We start from the raw sequence: 15,205 nt of genomic DNA, 5'->3' as shown, positions 1-15,205 counted from the left end.
TCCTTTAGGAGACGCTATCTGAAAGACGGCAAGCAAACGCTGACAATCTGCAGTCGTCTTCAGATTCATCAGTTTATACCCTCATCAATCATTTCCCTTCACTTCAAACGGGCTGATCCTCTGCTGCTGCTTTATGTGGTTTTCTTCATCTCAAATGCAACACATGGATGTTTTCTTTTGACTTCTTTCCCTCTCAGTGTTTCCTTTGTCCTTTACCCTTCACTTCACATATCAACCCCCACTGACAACATTGCTATCTGTTTGGTCATTCATCCATCTTCAAACGCTTTTCCCACATGAACAGTCCATTTCTCTCCTTTGTGCAAACAGGATGCTTTCCTTTCACGCTTCCCTTTCTCCCCCCTCAGTCGCAAATATTTTATTCTCTGCTCCATCTGGTAAGATTTCTCGGGCATTTACTCCTCTTCCTACCCTTCCTTCTCTCTCGCTCTGCCTTATTTTGGTTTACATTTTATCTCCTCGCCCTGAAACGGAGCCATCCTATCAGGCTGAAGCGACTGCAGCAGATGCAGCCAGGCCGCAAACATCTGCTTCCCATGTCCCGCCGCAGCTCTACTCTGCTGATCAGACTAACCGCTGATACTCCCTAAAGCTCGCTGTCGTCCCTGCTGTCGTGCAGCTGGCCGGCCCGGGAACAATCACAGCTGAAAATGCGGTAAACATGCCAAGCGTACAGTGAATATCTAAAAGCCGATGTCAGAGAAACCTGTTTCTAATTAACTTAGCTTTTTTTTCAGTTCAGAAAATAAAGGTTACAAGGTTTCAAAAACAAAAACTGGCCATCTTGATTAGATAAAAGATGGTTAAGAGGAAAAAAGGTCCATCACTGTTGCAGTGGTTTAGCCAGTTTAACATGACACCGTCTTGGATAGAAAACTGCACCGCTTTTCCCTCCCCCACCTGTTGCTGTCTGCTGGAAAAATGAAAAGACTCGGTTAGGGCTGCATCTAACAATTATTCTGACAATTCAGATTTAAAAAACTCTCACATTCTGCATATTTTTTCTTTAACCACTTAAGCCTTTTTACACAATATTAGAAATTTAATACAAGATGCAAATAAATTGTCAAAAATCCTTTTAAAAATAAAATAAACATTTTATTGCATTTCTTTAGCTTATGCTTATCATAAGCAGTTAGCAACTGAATCTTTTGAGTCCGTATACTCGAGTTTATTGATTACTAAAATGGACAATTATTTCAATAATCAATTCATCATGATTAATCCAATTGTTGGTTTTAGCCCTGGACTACATCCTGTGGAAATTAAAGGAAAGCCACCCATCACCTTATTAGCATACAGTTTTAAAATTCAAGTTGAGATCAAGATATCATTGAATAAAATTTATAATATTGCTAATAGACTGGATCTTCTTAGATATAAATGGTAATAAAGTAGATTTGTTGCAGTTTTTCTATGTGGTTTGGTTCAATATCTATAGAAACTCAACAGAATGAGAACAATAACGAAACTTTTTTATTTAAATTAGGCTGCAAACTACACGCGTTTCTTTTCCAAAAAACATAGAATACTCCATTCAATAAAATGCAGTTTTTTAATAAACTAAACAAAAACAACAATTTCACTTGGACCTTTGATTTGTTGAAGATAAATACAAAATAGATAAATTAAATCTACAGTTAAATATGTAGATTTAAATAGAAACTGCATTTTAACAGCTTTATGCAGGTGCTTTTCAGAAAACTGTTGGTTCCGCTTGTAAAAATTCAAGTTTCATTGTTCTAAAATCCAAATTGTAAATACAAGCAGTCAAACTCAAACATTTCATATCATAATTACATATTAAGCTTGACTATTTTGTGAAGGATTAAACGCCAATAGAGGAAGTTATTTCTTAGAAATGAGCAGCAGTCGACAACTACTATAAAGATCCAAAACAGCAAAATTTATAATAATTTGCTGAATTATAACTTAAAATCTATTAAAATTACTCAAGTTTATTCTGTGATTATGCTTTAGCATCAAAAACAAGAGTGTAGATAACTGCAGTGAACACAAACACACCAGATCTGATGTTTAAAATCAATTTTAGATGTTGTAACATTCCCATCACTTTAAGTTATGAATTTGATGTTAGAATTTGTTTGAATGTCTTAATACATATAAAATTAGCTCTTATTTTGCCCATTAAAAATAAAAACACTTTAGCTGTAACTTTAGAATATTGATCTGAACTGGACTTGCACAGAATAATTCAATGTTAGAAACTCTTTAAGCCAAATTGAGTGTAATCTGTTTTAATTTATGCTGAGGAATCAGAAAAATATCAGGATATACAGAATTAAAAATTTACATAATTTTATGTGCATTTTGCACAAGAAAAAGCCCAGAAAGCCCCAGAACATCTGCTGGGATAGTCAATGAACTCAAATTAAACCTGGGATTTATTCACGGTGAAGGAAATTGTTTGTTGCAGCCCAACCTTCTTACCTCACACTGACTTCACTGTTTAGCTCTCCATGTGGGATGCTGTTTACCAGAGATATAAACGTTTGTCTGCCTTCATCACTTATTGGTCAGCTTTTCCATCCGTAGACATTTGGATTGTTAATATTGCAATAATATATTCATTCTTGGTCAAATGCCTGTATAATCGTCTTTCAGCGCGTCACATAAACAAAGCAGTCCCACTGAAGCTAAGTGTTCAATTAGCAGATACCGAGCTTGGCTCGCACACTTCAAACAAAACCACAAAACGACAAAACAAAGCTGCAGCTGTCCAGTTTAATTACAATAAAATATTATACTTTTCTTTTAAATGACGTAGAAAATTATGCTGTTTGAAAGCAGATTCTGATTGCTGCATTTCATTCGGCTTTTATTGCTTTATTTCTCTTTGCTGCTTTATTTTAACATTTGCATTTACTGGAACCCGAGAAAATAGATTAAACTGAAATAAAAGTTTGGTTTTTTTCTTGTTTTTTATAAGTCATGTTGTTGTGTATCATCTCTTTGTGGATCACAAGTCTGTTCAATAAAGCAATCATCATCATCATTAAATGGCTATAATATGAATCTTTTACCTTTTTGTTATTGATCTGCACATATGGACAATTTTTCAGTAGCTTTTCTTGTAGGCTTAGTGGCATGTTTTATTGTCTTTCCCATTTTGAAAAACAAGTAAGATAAACAGACCTGACTGTCACATCATGGATATAGCTCAGGAACAACAACATTGGTAAAAAAGTTAAATATTTTTCAGTTTCCCTTCATTTTATTGTAATTTTATAAGGTGTCATTAAGTGAAATTTAAAAAAAAAATAAATTAGAAGTGCCACTACTACTGAGTGGATTTTCAAAATAAAGGTCAAATAGAACAGGTAAAATGAGCAAACAAAAAGTTTTGTTACAAAAACAAGTGGAAAAAGCGTGAATTTAAACTAAAAATTTTATTTTTGTCACTTATCTCTTTATAATCAGTCATTACAATTCTTCAAATTGTTCCTGGACTTTTGGCATCTTAGCCTTCAGGTGTTAGCATTTACAGCAAAACTCTCAACATGATAGTTTCTATACAGAGTCTATATATGGGAACCATCTCGGGTCATAAGAAAGGATAGTACCAAGGAAAACCCCACACTGCCTCCACCAAGAGCTGTTTGACATCATCAGATACGTTTTGGCCAGGTTTCAACACACTCCACCACTCACAAATACATTTTCCTCACAAGCAGTAGCGCCCGCAGCTAGGTTCGTATGAGTAGATAATAATGTGCTGTGTGAACCTTTAGATTTTCCTTTAAGTAAAAAAAAAAGAAAAAATTGTTTGTAGATTTTTTTATTGTCTAACCCTCTTTACTATTAACATTGTGGAGAAAAAGATATTTTGTGTCAAATCATGTACTTGGGGCACAGTGTGAGTCTGTGGGGTGGGCACGTCCTAAGCCTAAATGTTATTGGTCAGGTTACTGTTGGTTAATTGGTGGTTTGGCGGTTTTTTCGTAGGCTAAAAATGAATGAGCGTAGTTTGATCCCTCCCGTAGTTCTAGGAGTGGTCGTGTGGATCCAATCTGAGCTTTTTACCTTGTGCGTGGTTCTGGCGGGGTTGCCGGTTTATGAGCTTTCTTTGTAGTTTCATGAACTGAAAAGTTGATGGGTTGACCGTGACATCTGCCGCGCTCCTCCTGAGCGTCGCGCTAAAACTGCAGATTAAACAGCTAAATCTAGTCAAAACATTTGCAGAAAGTGTAGAAATGAAGCAAACATTGTTGATAGGGACAATGTACACAAACTCAGAACATAATAAGTCTGTAGCTGATGTGTTGCACAAATGTGTTGCATAATCAAATTAAGTTTTAGCAAGAATGTAGATTAAATATATAAACCAGAACTGCACTAGTTGTTTTCTTTGAGAATTTCTACAGCTTTTCTTTCCCAGTGAAAAACATATTTTTAAATGTATTTTCTCACTCTGGATAGATGCAGTGCTGCCTGATTGATTCTGTATCTCAGCACGCTGTAATTATGAGTTACCACAGCAACTAGTTGTTTACATGCAGGATCAGTAGCTGGAGCCTTACCAAGCTTAACTAAAGCCTAGAATAATTTCCCAAATGAGTTCAGAAGGAGATTTTGTGGAAGCAAATCGTGAACAGAGTTCAGAAGAATTTGACTTTTTTTATTTCATTCTAATAGGAAATATGATAAAAAATAAATAAATTAAAAAAATAGTTTGAAGCTCTAACAAGGAATATGAGGAATGTAGAAGGATCTGTTGGACCAAGACAGCAGTAGAGGGGAATATTGCAGATTATTTCATTGCCTCCACCGGGCCTCTGGCAAGATGTGCAGACAGATTCTGCAAACTCTTCATCATCTTCCTCAGTTTCACTGCAACAGCAACAAACACAGAAGACCTTTCCTCTCCAATATCCTCATACAGAGCACAAAAAAGTACTGAACAAGTCGATGGTTTTCTAAAATGTATTTCTAACAGGGCAACAGATAAAGTAATCGCATGATAAATTAAACGAGCTCAATAATTTTCATTTGAACTGGATGATAAAAGTCATCAGTTTGGTGTTTTGGTCTCAACTAGCCCTTTTCTTGAAGGACGATTCTGTCTACAGAGACCTCATAATTAATTTTATTTGTCGTTTTTGATGTTTTGTTTGTTTATTTTGGATTTTTAAATGTCTTCCAGTTCCAGTGTTAAATGTTGATTAGGATTTAAAATTTATTGGTCTATGAGAACGTGTTCTTGCATTACTTTTCCATTACTAATATATTGCTTTAAAATGGTCTCCAAACAACAATATTATCGTTTATCTCAATAACTTTTGGGACAATTTATCGTCCAGCAAGATTGTAAAGGCAACAATAAAGTAATAAATTATGTTTTATGTATTAAACACACTTAAAGACATTACTTAGTAGGAAGCAAGTAATACTTCAAGAAGTCTTCTGTGCATCGTCTCTACCTGGTGCTTTAAAGCTTAACTGCACAATAAAAGGCAGGATGCGTGACAAATGAAACATTCAAGTCAAATAAATGACTCCCTTCCTCAGCTGCCACTGCAGCGTATAGATTTTGTTATTTTGTTAAAGGAGTTATATTTGGTACATTTACCTCGTTGCTCCAGTAAACAAGAGTTTGTTACACGAAGAAACAGCAACATAATGATTTTTACCAGAGCATGCTGCTCGTCTCTCTCTGTCTGGCTCATATTTGTGGACACGTGTTTGTACAGCCGAGTGGCACTCAAGCTGTTGTTCTTAATAAACCACATTGTTTAGCTAGAAAGACTCTCACCAAGAGAGGAAATAGATTGGCCTTATAATTTATTCTCTTTCATAAGAGATGCAGAGATTCATTAAAGTTTCCAAAAGGCTGCTACACAGGTTTTATTCCCTGCTTTAGCCGCTGATATTTCCTCCATTTGATTCTGTTGACGAAGCTTTGGTTTTAAATATGCACGACTCTAAACACTACCAAAAACATAAAATATTCAAATTAATAAATGGAGGAAGGCAACAATTCAAGAAAGAGGAATACTTATTTCAGTTTAAACTAGCTGCAGCTATCTAATACGTTAGTATTATTCTTCTGAATAAACCATGGATTATTTTATTTGTATAAAATCCTCAAATTTAAACGACTATAGTTTAATTTCACTTAGACTGCACATCTTCTGGAAATGTTAAATCTCAAAAACTGACATTAAATCCATTCACTGATGGCAATCAAAGTTTTTGAGTATTTGACTGAAAATCATCTTATTCTGGTCACAGACTTGGTTTTTTGATGCATCTCTACACCATTGTTCTGAGATTTTCTGTTTTGTGAGACAGCCCAAAAGGTTTCGGCCTTTTCTTTGATGTATTTTTAATCATCATCTTCTGATTTTCCATCACACATTTTAAATTACTTGCAAAAACTGACCTTGTGAAGCAACGTCCACTTAGCTGCACATTATCAGGTGGATTAAACGGAATCACCTTCAACTGTGTGTTACTGGATAAAGGTTTAAAATAAAGCTGGAATCTTCTGGAAAGCAGATTTCAAATGTTCAACGGCAAAGAATTCATTTAAAGGTGACCTATTAAGCGTCCTTGATATGGCATTGGGCTATGCAAAACATGTCTGTTAAATCTTTTGCACAAACTCATTCTAGAAAATTTCAATTTTAGCCTGTTCAGTTCTGCTTATTTTGAGATCCGTTCAGAATGAATGCCCACAACTCAACGTTTACACTCGCACATAAAAATGGCTTGAAACAGATGAGCAATTACGCAGCCATACATCTTTAAAAAGCATCAGTAGAGCCTCATGAACAACCAACAAGAATGCAACAATTGGTTTCTGAATGATAAATCAACAACAAAACACGTCTCTTGCAGCAGCCATTGTACTGCGCATACAGCAGTAAAACCAGCTGACCAAACATGCTTGAGCTCCGCTCTGGTTGCTAGGTAACAGGGCTGGGCTCGGGTGTGGTGGTAGGTAACGGGCCAGTGCCCGCTGATTTGTGATATTTCATTCCGGACGTTTTTGAAATGGCTCAACAAACATTAACTTCTTGCCAAGACAACGCTGTGCTGTTTTTAGAAGCATTTGAGACCCAAATGGAATCACAAATCATCCAAAATGCACATTTTACACAACAGATCCACCTTAAAACAATCCTGAATAAAGACTAAATAGAAGGAAAGGGCTGAATCAAGAGAGGTTTTAAATATTGTTGATTCAGTGTTTGATTCATTACTGAGAATAAAAAGTATATTATCCACTTAATGTGCTAAACAGTGTTCAAAAGCACTTTAAGGGTTCAGAGGTAAAGAATGGGAGGTGCTTTAGTTCTTTTTATTCATGTTTCAATGCTTTATCACTTGACAAGAATCAATTTGCATACTAATGCTTTGCATAGGGCAGGTTCACATCAGAACCAAGCTATCACTTAAGCTACAAAACAATAGCCTCAAATACAAACGGTGGTCAAAGCAACATCTGCTTTATGTTCGCTGAAGGATCTGTGTCAGTATTTGCTGAAGCACTGAAATTATTAAAGCATGCATTGGCTTGTTTATTTACTTAAGCAGCGTCCCGGTGCTCTCTCTGTGGGTGTGGACGGCTTTGTGGGGAACGCTGCTGTTTCTTTTGGACTGGGCTGCGTGCGGTGGAGTTTGCAGGGTTCGCTCGCTGTGATGTTACTGTAGTGTTAACATTTAAAAGCAGCCCGGGGAGCTGTGCTGAGCTCTCAAAATAACCACTTCTTGCCTCTGCTGCTGACATTTCTGACCATTATCATTGCAGCAAACAGATGGTTTGGCGCACTGGTACGAACAGACCAACAGTTTCAACTCGTGCACATTTAAAAAGCACGCGCAGAAAGAAAATCTAAAGAGAAAGTCTCCTTTATCTTACCTTTCACACACTTAAAGCTGTTTTCAATAAAGATTAAAAATACCTTAAAGTCCTACTAAATGCACAATGAGTTTAAGAGAGTCTCTACCTTGTTTTACAATTTATAACTGTTAAACTTTGATGATACTAGCAGGTGGTGTGTGTGGCTGCAGGCTGTTTACCTCACCTATATTTATGCAGGATCTGGGTTTCACTGACCCAAAGCTGATATTTGCACACAGTGATTTAATGTCGCAGTGTACGGTGTTTATTGTTTCAGTGCATGGAGTTTGCATGTTCTCCCTGTGGATGCGTGGGTTCTCTCCGGGTACTCCAGCTTCCTCTCACAGTCCAAAAACATGACTGTCAGGTTAATTGGTCTCTCTAAATTCTCCCTAGGTGTGAGTGTGTGTGTGCTTGGTTGTTTGTCCTGTCTGTCTCTGTGTTGCCCTGCGACAGACTGGCAACCTGTCCAGGGTGAACCCCGCCTTTTGCCTGGAACGTTAGCTGGAGATAGGCACCAGCACCTCCCGACCCAGATGAACGGATGATTTAATGTCATCTTGATGTAGACGCTTCCCATAGAGAGATTAAACCTAATCCAGGGCTGAAAATAGTCAGATGACAAATGCCAACAAATCAAAGTGAAGTAGTTTGTGTCATGCTCCAGAGGCAACAACAGCATTTTCTCTTATAATCAAGTAATCATTCAATTCCTAATTTATTACTTTTTAATTCCTGTCTCTCCTTCCCACACATTCAAAACGTTCACACTTTCTGATCAAGACTTTCTGAACACATTACAGATTATTTTACTCTGCAGGGTTGTTACAACACAAGCAGAAATTCACCAGTTAATTAATTTCCAACCCTTCAGATTGACCTTGTGCAGCTGTGGTGAAGCAACACAGAGTGCAGAATGAAGGTCCATGCAAATGAGACGGCGCAAAACTCGATACTGGTCCACTTTTTCCAGTAACATTGCAAGGAAAAGGAAAAAAAACAACAACACAAAAATACATGTATGTTAATAAAATACTTCAAAGAAAAACAATGTAATAAATGGTAATGTATGATACAAGTTTTGCCCAAGAAAACTTGCAAAGCCTGGTGGGCGACTTAGCAACCATGTTTTTGTATTAAAAAATATCACTTTGACAGGAAATGTGAAAATAGAACTTGGTAATAATATGTTACTGGAAGACATTGTTGACAAGACTTCAACACACAACTATAGACCCTTAACAAACAAAAAAATAGATTAAATTAAAGCCAACATACATTTTTTGCAAGATAAATCCCAAAGACGTAATGAGCTGACCCAAGGCTTAGATCCCTCTACATTGTAACACAGAATATAAATCTAGAATTTTAATGTCTATCAAGAATGTCCGTGTTGTTAAATCTGATTTTATGGTTTCAGTTTTTAAATTGTTTTACTTTAGGAAATTGCAAAAAACAAATGCAACTAAAAATCCATGCTTCATATTGAAGTTTGGTTTCTTTATTCCACTATAGAACTACAAAACAATGAAAACTATAATAAAACATATATCTTTAAGCATGAAGTTTCATAAATGCCATATAATACTGTGTTCTTTTTTTTTTCATAGTATTACAGCATACAAAGTTTAACAATCTTACTTTTTCAACCAGTTGCATATTTAAGATGGAGCCTCCGGTCACTGTTATGTATTAAAAAATTTTTAACTCAAACCTAGAAAAATTATAAGAAACATGTTACAGACAGCTTAAAGTAGTAACCATGTTTCGACCACAGATAATCAGCGACTTGGCAACTTCTAGGTAACCATGGCAATAATAATCATTACAACAAGCTTCGTAGTGTTAAAGCTAAAATCTGATGCTATGAGTTTAATCTTTTTGTTTGAACTCAGTTTAATCACCTGAACATCTCAGCAAATTACGATGATCACTAAATCTATATTGAAACGCGGTCAGTTGTGATGGTGTTATTAGAGGGGCCCCAAGTCAAATTCTGCTCAAGGCCCCATAAAACACTGGACCGGCCCTGCATGGTGAAATCAGCTACACTGATCAGTTAACTTCAAAAAGACAAAAAAAAAGTTATTTTGCCTTTTTATTTTGGTGTATGAAAATATTTGGTTTCAACTGCTTTCCATCAAATGTTTGATTAAACTTTATTACAAAACTGTGCAGTTTGAATATCAAGCATTTCAAGGACTTTTCAAATCTTAAAAACAACTAATGTAGATTTTAAAGGACTTAAAGTATCTGTACGAACCCTGGAAACATAAAATGATCCCCTGAAAGAACAAAAGAACAAGCCTGTTCATGATACATAATAAACACAAAATGTTTTTATTCAGTTAGCATTGAGGTTCTTTCTTTCCCAGAGAAACTCTATTGAGCAAAATCCACCATCAATGTAAATTATTGCTTTGAAACTACAAAGTGCTATGAACTGCTTCACAAAAGAGGTTTTATACAGAACATTTTATTCATTTCTACACTCAGTGAAGCACTTTTTTACTTCTCAATGGCAGCACAAGCTTGGAGGTCTGCGTTATTGAATAAATGTTACATTAAATAGCTTGTTCTACCTTGAAAACCAGTGGAACCAAAACTACAACATTTTTAGAGATAGCTAAAGGCTACAAGCAATAATATATAGGATCCAATAAGCTTTTTTCCCTGAATGACTTCTTCTCTTTGGCTTTCCAGTTTGTAATTTTAGTTTTTAAGGGTTTGATATGTGGAGCTGCTGTTTTATAACCCACACAAGAGTTTTGTCCTGATCAGAGAAACCAGAAAACTTCTTAAAATGAGTAGAAACAGCTGCTTCTAATATTGTGTCTAAAATTACAGAATAAGTCGCCACTCAGGGATGGAAAGATAGAAGATTATTAGAAGAACTAATCACTGTTTTATTGTCAGTAGATCTTCATAATTCAATATTAGATTAATGAAATTTTCAGTCAGAGGAAACTATAAAACTGCAGGGAGTGAATTTGTTGGAAGAGTTTAAATGGTCATAAAATATCTCTTTGCAGCATGAAAAGCCAGCCACTTTAAAAGGCAAAAACAGATTAAATTAAATTAATTGCAACTGGAGTGGGACTTTAATTTCACCAACAAGAGCAAATTACAAACACTGTTCCAATGAAATGGAAAACAGACGAAAATTTAAAAGCAGAATCTCTCTCAAATAAAGCAGAAATCTTTCTGAATTTATCAATAAACAAGGATAAGTGATTCTAGCATAAGACGTTGTCCACCTCTGCTTTACAATGTGTAAAAATCTCATCAAATTCCCATGGCCTTTGAAAGCAGCATGGCAAATGTGTTGTTGAGTCTGCAGCCTTTGATTTAAAGTGTTGCCCTTGAGCGTTGCCGTCCTTATCAAATCACATGTAAACGACCCCGGCCTGCTACAAAGCAACTCCACACAACAGAGAAACGCCATCGGCACGTCGTTTACCAACCTCTACCAGAAGCATGCATTTAGAGATCGCGCTGCATATTAAGGTTTATGATGCGAGATGCGTCTCTCAGCCTAATGCATGTTTTAAGATTGCCTGACGTGTTTTTTTTTTTCCTTTCTTCTATATAGAAGTTATACTAAAAAATAAAATCCACACCATCTGCCTCTGGCTGAAGATCTGAGGTTTGAATAAAGATCGAAATGTTCAGGTTTAGTCACGGTTTGACACATTTATGTCTGACTAAGGATGACTTAATAAAAACACCACCATATAGACCAGTTAAGATCTGACATACTGCATGTAGAGATGGTGGAACTAAAATAACAGAGCCTCCTTCACTCTTCTATGTGGCGTCTAAAAATGTTTTAACCAATTATTCTACTACAGGAGGGCAATATATGAACAATACAGCCCAGAAGTTTTAACCACTCCTAATCCCTTTATATTTTACTTCTAAACAAATTCACAAATCAAATTTTTTTCATTACATAAAACCTCTAAAGCCACAGCAGACAAATTTGACCTGAATTGGATTTTCCCGCCCATATTCGAATCGCCCAATGGGTAGTTCTCATGTGACATCACACTGAACTTTGTAACTGACAGGCCTCTTGGCAGGCAGTTGCTATGGAGTTGCTATGACAACGATAACGATACCAGTGAAGTTTCTCTCTTCTTTTAGAACCGCACTGCACAATGCGTCATCATTATTTCTAAAAAAATTTAAAATGCTCGACTTTCTTGAATGATTCTGTGAAGAAATTCTCTTTGGGAGTAAAATATAAAGGGATTAGGCATTTTACAACATAAAAAGCTACAAGTTACTACTTGTACTTACTCTGCCACTCTCCAGTACCTACCGTAATTATTTAGAGTTTGTATGTACTTTACAAATCCGTATGAACATTGATTGGAAGCGTTCGTGTATTTCAGGCCATGAAGCTCCTACATGGTGTAAAGGCTCTTCCTGTTCACTAGGTGGTTATTAACTATATTGTAGTTTGAGATTGGAGGCAGCTTATCCACATCACTCGACATATTTTCTTTATCAGGTCGATCCTGACAGCAGCCATTTTGTTCATGCATTTTTCTCTCGCACATTGGTCAAGAGTGTCCACATATTTTCTTTTTGTTGGTCTCAAAGCCATGGGTCCACTACGTGTTGCACTTGTCTACTAAGATGGCACGGATAATTTCCGGTTCAGACTTGTGGGAACTACCTATTCCATTCTTTTCACCCTCCAAAAAAATCCCATCTGTGCAGCTTCCTTATGTGGTAGTTAAATCGGATACAAATCAGATTATTTAACCCATGTGCAGTCTGAACGGTCATGTCACAGTTTATACAACTTTGACATCATAACTCTGCACCTAGTCATGTAACTAGTTACTACAAACCTCTGACATAAAGATCCTGGATATTTATTAACTCAAATAGAAGACAGGTTTCAAGTCTCCTTTAGTCTTAGTGTAAAAATGTTTTTAATGTATTTCACAAATCTCTTTATATTTTACTCCCAGAAAGAATTTCTTCACTGATTCATTTTAAGAAGCCAAGTTTTCAATCTTTTTAAAATAATGATGATTCTAGCAGGGGTTTTTTATGCAGTGCGGTCCGGAAAGAAGAGGAAAAACTGCTGCAGAACAAAAGAAGCACTATGCGTGCTAAAAATCTACATACAGAAAACAAAGTTTATAAGACATGTCTATGAAATGGCACCTGAAGCCAGGTCTTTAGCCAAGAACCGTAATACTGTTTTCCCTCTGTCAAACCATGTTGTCTTTGTTATTTTTAATAGATTCAACTAAAGAAATGAGAACAATTGGGTCGTTGTCACAGGCTGCTAGTAACCAAGAGACTAAATATCCAATTTAAAATTGGTTCTTTGCCAAGTTGTCTGTTATTTCAAGACAACCTTGAGTTTAAAGGCCTTTTTATTCCAGAATCAGTCACAGATTGATGTGAAGTGGCTTATTCCTTTAAAAATTCACATAATGTGGGGCGTGCTGTGGTGGCGCAGCGGGTTAGCACGCCCCACGTTTGGAGGCCTTAGTCCTCGACGCGGATGTCGCGGGTTCGACTCCCGGTCCCGACGACCTTTACCGCATGTCTTCCCCCCTCTCCTCACCCTCCTTCCTTTCTGCCTACTGTAGAAAAAATGCGAGCCACTAGCGCCGCAAAAACTCTTCGGAGAAAAATAAATAAATAAAAATTCACATAATATGCAGCACTTTTTTATGCAGCATAAAAAAGTAAAGAGGCAGGCAATTTTCAAGAAGACGTTCAGGAAACCTTAAGAACTGTTGAGCAAGAATCCCACAAGAAAGAACATATCTCAATTTATTTTTACTAAAATTAAAGCCCACAGATGACTACTAGGCTGAATCTAAATTGTCTTTCCATAATAAATTAATGTAAATTAATGCAGAAAAAGTTAATTATAGAGGTTCAGGACAGCCAATGTTAAGAAATAAAATCCATTCCCACAATACCTCAGTCATTAATTAAAACGCCTACAGAGCCAGACTAATATTTAGGGGCAGCTCAAAGGTCGCCGCACTAATCAATAAATCCATGAATTCAGTTAAACTCAAAAGAACTGAATAATTTTTTCTCCGTTTACAAGACCTCTCTTCTTTTGACTCTTTCATTAACTTGCAAGAGCCCATGTCAGTCATTATAACATCTTTATCTGCGCTAAGATTCACCGTATTTGTCTGCATCGTTCGACTCCCATGACATTTCAGCGCCGACTGACACGCGGTGTCAGTTTGAAGAAAAGCTCCCAGCACAGCGCTTCGCAGTCTTACAACGCCGCTTCTCTATTAGAGTCGAGAAAAAGCATTTCTGACAGTAAATAAAGCTGGAAAAGCTTTTACGTCTGTTTGACACATGAAAACTGCTCAAAAATGAACACCATAGTCAAGAGAAATAGAGGAGAAAAATCCAGCTATTGCTGCTGTCTTATTAATATTTAAAACGCAGCCAGCTATGATTTCCTTTCTAGGCTCTGAAAAGACATCAGGATCAAAACGAGTGAAATATTTGGAGGTATACATTCTGTGAAAAATAATTTATTCCAAACGTTACAAATATTTCAGCCAGAAATAACGTAAAATATGCTTTTGAAATCAGGTTATAACAAGAAATAATATTAGATGATACACAGCTCTACATTACGATGTCACCAGGTGACTCTGAACCCATCCAATCACTGAACAGCTGCTTAGAGCAGATAAATGTGTGGATGTGCCAAAACTTTCTCCAGCTGAACAGAAACAAAACTGAAGTTATTATTTTTGGACCTAAAGAGGAACGATCTAGAGTCAATGCACAGCTTCAGTTATTACAACTGAAAACCAGCGATCAGGCCCGAAACCTGGGAGTAGTGATGGACTCTGACCTGAACCTCCAGAGCCACATAAAGACAGTCACAAAGTCGGCCTTCTATCACCTGAAGAACATTTCCAGGATTAGAGGACTAATGTCTCGGCAAGATTTACATAAACTCATCCATGGTTTGTCTTTAGTGATATGCAACAGCGTCTCCACAGGTCTGTCTATAAAAAAAATCACCTCCAGCTGCAGCTGATCCAGGACGCTGCTGCTGGTGTTCTCACCAAAACTAGGAAGACTTTAAAATACTGTTAGTTTATAAATCACTGAATGGCTTAGCACCAGAATACATTAAAGATCTGTTGTTCCAGACCTGTCAGGTCTTCTGGTTCTAGAACCAAACATGGAGAAGCAACACTCAATTTTTATGCTCCACTAATCTGAACTAAATGTCCAGAAAACTGCAAAACAGCTGAAACACTGAGTTCATTTAAATCACAACTAAAAACCCACCTG

At 36.6% G+C, this 15,205-nt stretch overlaps 1 protein-coding gene across 4 annotated transcripts in view; it reads right to left on the bottom strand.

Moving 5' to 3' along the window:
- Nucleotides 1–15,205, bottom strand: part of med30 (mediator complex subunit 30) — a 49,664-nt gene that overhangs the window by 20,412 nt on the left and 14,047 nt on the right. The window contains exon 5 of one of the 4 annotated variants that reach the window (XM_028036968.1): nt 4,854–4,872. The exons of 2 other annotated variants lie outside the window; for them this stretch is intronic. In XM_028036968.1, coding sequence (XP_027892769.1) covers nt 4,870–4,872 — 3 coding nt within the window. In that variant the 3' untranslated portion in view covers nt 4,854–4,869. Of the gene's footprint in view, nt 1–4,853; nt 4,873–8,743; nt 8,852–15,205 lie in introns of those variants that run through there. One more of the 4 variants, XM_028036967.1, reaches the window with a different exon arrangement.

This window comes from Xiphophorus couchianus, chromosome 13 (assembly GCF_001444195.1).
Source record: "Xiphophorus couchianus chromosome 13, X_couchianus-1.0, whole genome shotgun sequence".
NCBI classification, from domain to species: domain Eukaryota; kingdom Metazoa; phylum Chordata; class Actinopteri; order Cyprinodontiformes; family Poeciliidae; genus Xiphophorus; species Xiphophorus couchianus.
Note: the sequence above shows the minus strand (reverse complement) of the source record. Positions and strands in the feature narration are given on the sequence as shown.